This window comes from Daucus carota, chromosome 2 (genome assembly GCF_001625215.2).
Source record: "Daucus carota subsp. sativus chromosome 2, DH1 v3.0, whole genome shotgun sequence".
Taxonomy (NCBI): domain Eukaryota; kingdom Viridiplantae; phylum Streptophyta; class Magnoliopsida; order Apiales; family Apiaceae; genus Daucus; species Daucus carota.
In genome coordinates, this window is record NC_030382.2 from 31,609,619 (window position 1) to 31,611,195 (window position 1,577).

Genomic DNA, 1,577 nt, shown 5'->3' on the forward strand with positions numbered 1-1,577 from the left:
TAACACCAATGGGAATGTAATCAAAATTCATACATGCAAACACTTCAATTTAATAGATCACAAACAAGACAAAAATAAATATTATAAAATGTCAAGAATAGAGTACTTATAAAATTCGAGAAATATACGAGCTTTAATTTCATAGTTTGTATTTGTTTCTCAAATATTTTAATCACTGTTAACTCGCTTCTAATTCTAATACACTTGTTTATTTCTAAACAAGAAGCAATTATTTTAAATATATCTAAATGGCCCCTAATTATTACACATAGAAGAAGGTAGTACCACACTCGCATTTGTACTCTTTTGTTCCACAGATCTTGCTATGAGCTTTCAGGTACAGCACAGCATACCTCTTGTGACACCTGGTACAACCGAATTTCTTCTCACCATGTTTGCGAGCAAAATGCTTCTTGATTCCAGTCAGATCTCCAAGAGCCCTTGCTGGATCATGGTGGGCACAAGCGATTTTGGGGCAGACGTAAACCTTCTTCTGCACCTCCTGATCTGTCCTTTTCTTGAGCTTCCAGGGCAGATTGTGCCCTCTCCTGTGCAGCTGCAAGTTCTGTTCCCTGGGGAAACCCTTGTCGCACAGCTCACATATAAAACGATTTTTCGCAGTAAGATATTCTGGAGAGAGTGCAACAACCACCGCATCAGGATCTGTTATTTACAAACATATATCACATAATTAATAACAAATAAACAGATCAAACAATCAAAAACCAAAAACATATATATAAGATCATCTTACTTGGATTTCCTGGACGGTTTCAATTCCTTCTCAGAGAAGCAGCATCTGCAGTCCAAAAAAAAGCCACATCAGCACTAGCTCCTTCTCCTGATGAATGCTGAAGTAGAGGAGTCTGCTGATTCTCGAACTCCACTTCTCCAAGACCAGGCATAGATGCAGATGAAGACGCAGCCATTTCTCAAAATTCTTTTGGGGAATTCTGGAGTAGAGATTCTGTTGATTTTTAAGATCCTCTTCTCCAAGACCAGGCATAGATTCAGATGAAGGCACAGCCATAATGTCTGGCACGTTTGTGATGTATTTAATTGAAATTTGATATGAAAATTGATTAACCATTGAGGATACAGTCATAGAAATCAAGGGATTGTCATCCTGGGTTTCAGCTTGTCGTTTTTCAGCTTTGTGGCCGTTTTGGTGGCCTGGCCGGTTTGTGATATATTTAATTGAAATTTGCTATGAAAATTGATTAACCATTGAAGATACAGTCATGGAAATTAAAGGATTGTCATCCTGGGTTTCAGCCTGTCGTTTTTCAGCTTTGTGGCCGTTTTGGTGGCCTTCCATGGCAATATGAATGGATAAGGTCATGGTGCAGCGAGGACAAGCATAGGCCTAGCTTTATCAATGGAAGGAGGGGAAATAGGATGTGTGTCTTTCATGGAGGAAGTGAATTAGGTCGAGGAGGAGAAGGATGAATCTACATTTTTTGAGATTTGGGTGAAGATATTGTTTGGCCTGAATGAGTTTTTGTGTGTCCGACTAATGGCTAATGCCAGATATCATAAAAAAAATCTCAATTACCGCTACTATTATGGTAATGACT

General features: G+C 38.7%; 1 protein-coding gene across 1 annotated transcript; it reads right to left on the reverse strand.

Moving 5' to 3' along the window:
• Nucleotides 1–262: 262 nt before the first annotated feature.
• Nucleotides 263–929, reverse strand: LOC108207356 (zinc finger protein GAI-ASSOCIATED FACTOR 1-like). Its single transcript, XM_064086830.1, has 2 exons — nt 830–929; nt 263–663 (listed from the first exon to the last, which is right to left on the reverse strand). The coding sequence occupies exons 1-2, from the start codon at nt 927–929 to the stop codon at nt 263–265; spliced, it is 501 nt and encodes a 166-aa protein (XP_063942900.1).
• Between the last annotated feature and the right edge of the window lie 648 nt (nt 930–1,577).

What these genes read in the sequence shown, in the direction of transcription:
- LOC108207356 (XM_064086830.1), bottom strand. Translation starts at nt 929, where the DNA reads ATGGCTGCGTCTTCATCTGCATCTATGCCTGGTCTTGGAGAAGTGGAG. An exon ending in TTCATCAGGAGAAGGAGCTA is followed by an intron (nt 664 to 829) that starts GTGCTGATGTGG and finishes TGTAAATAACAG; the next exon opens with ATCCTGATGCGGTGGTTGTT.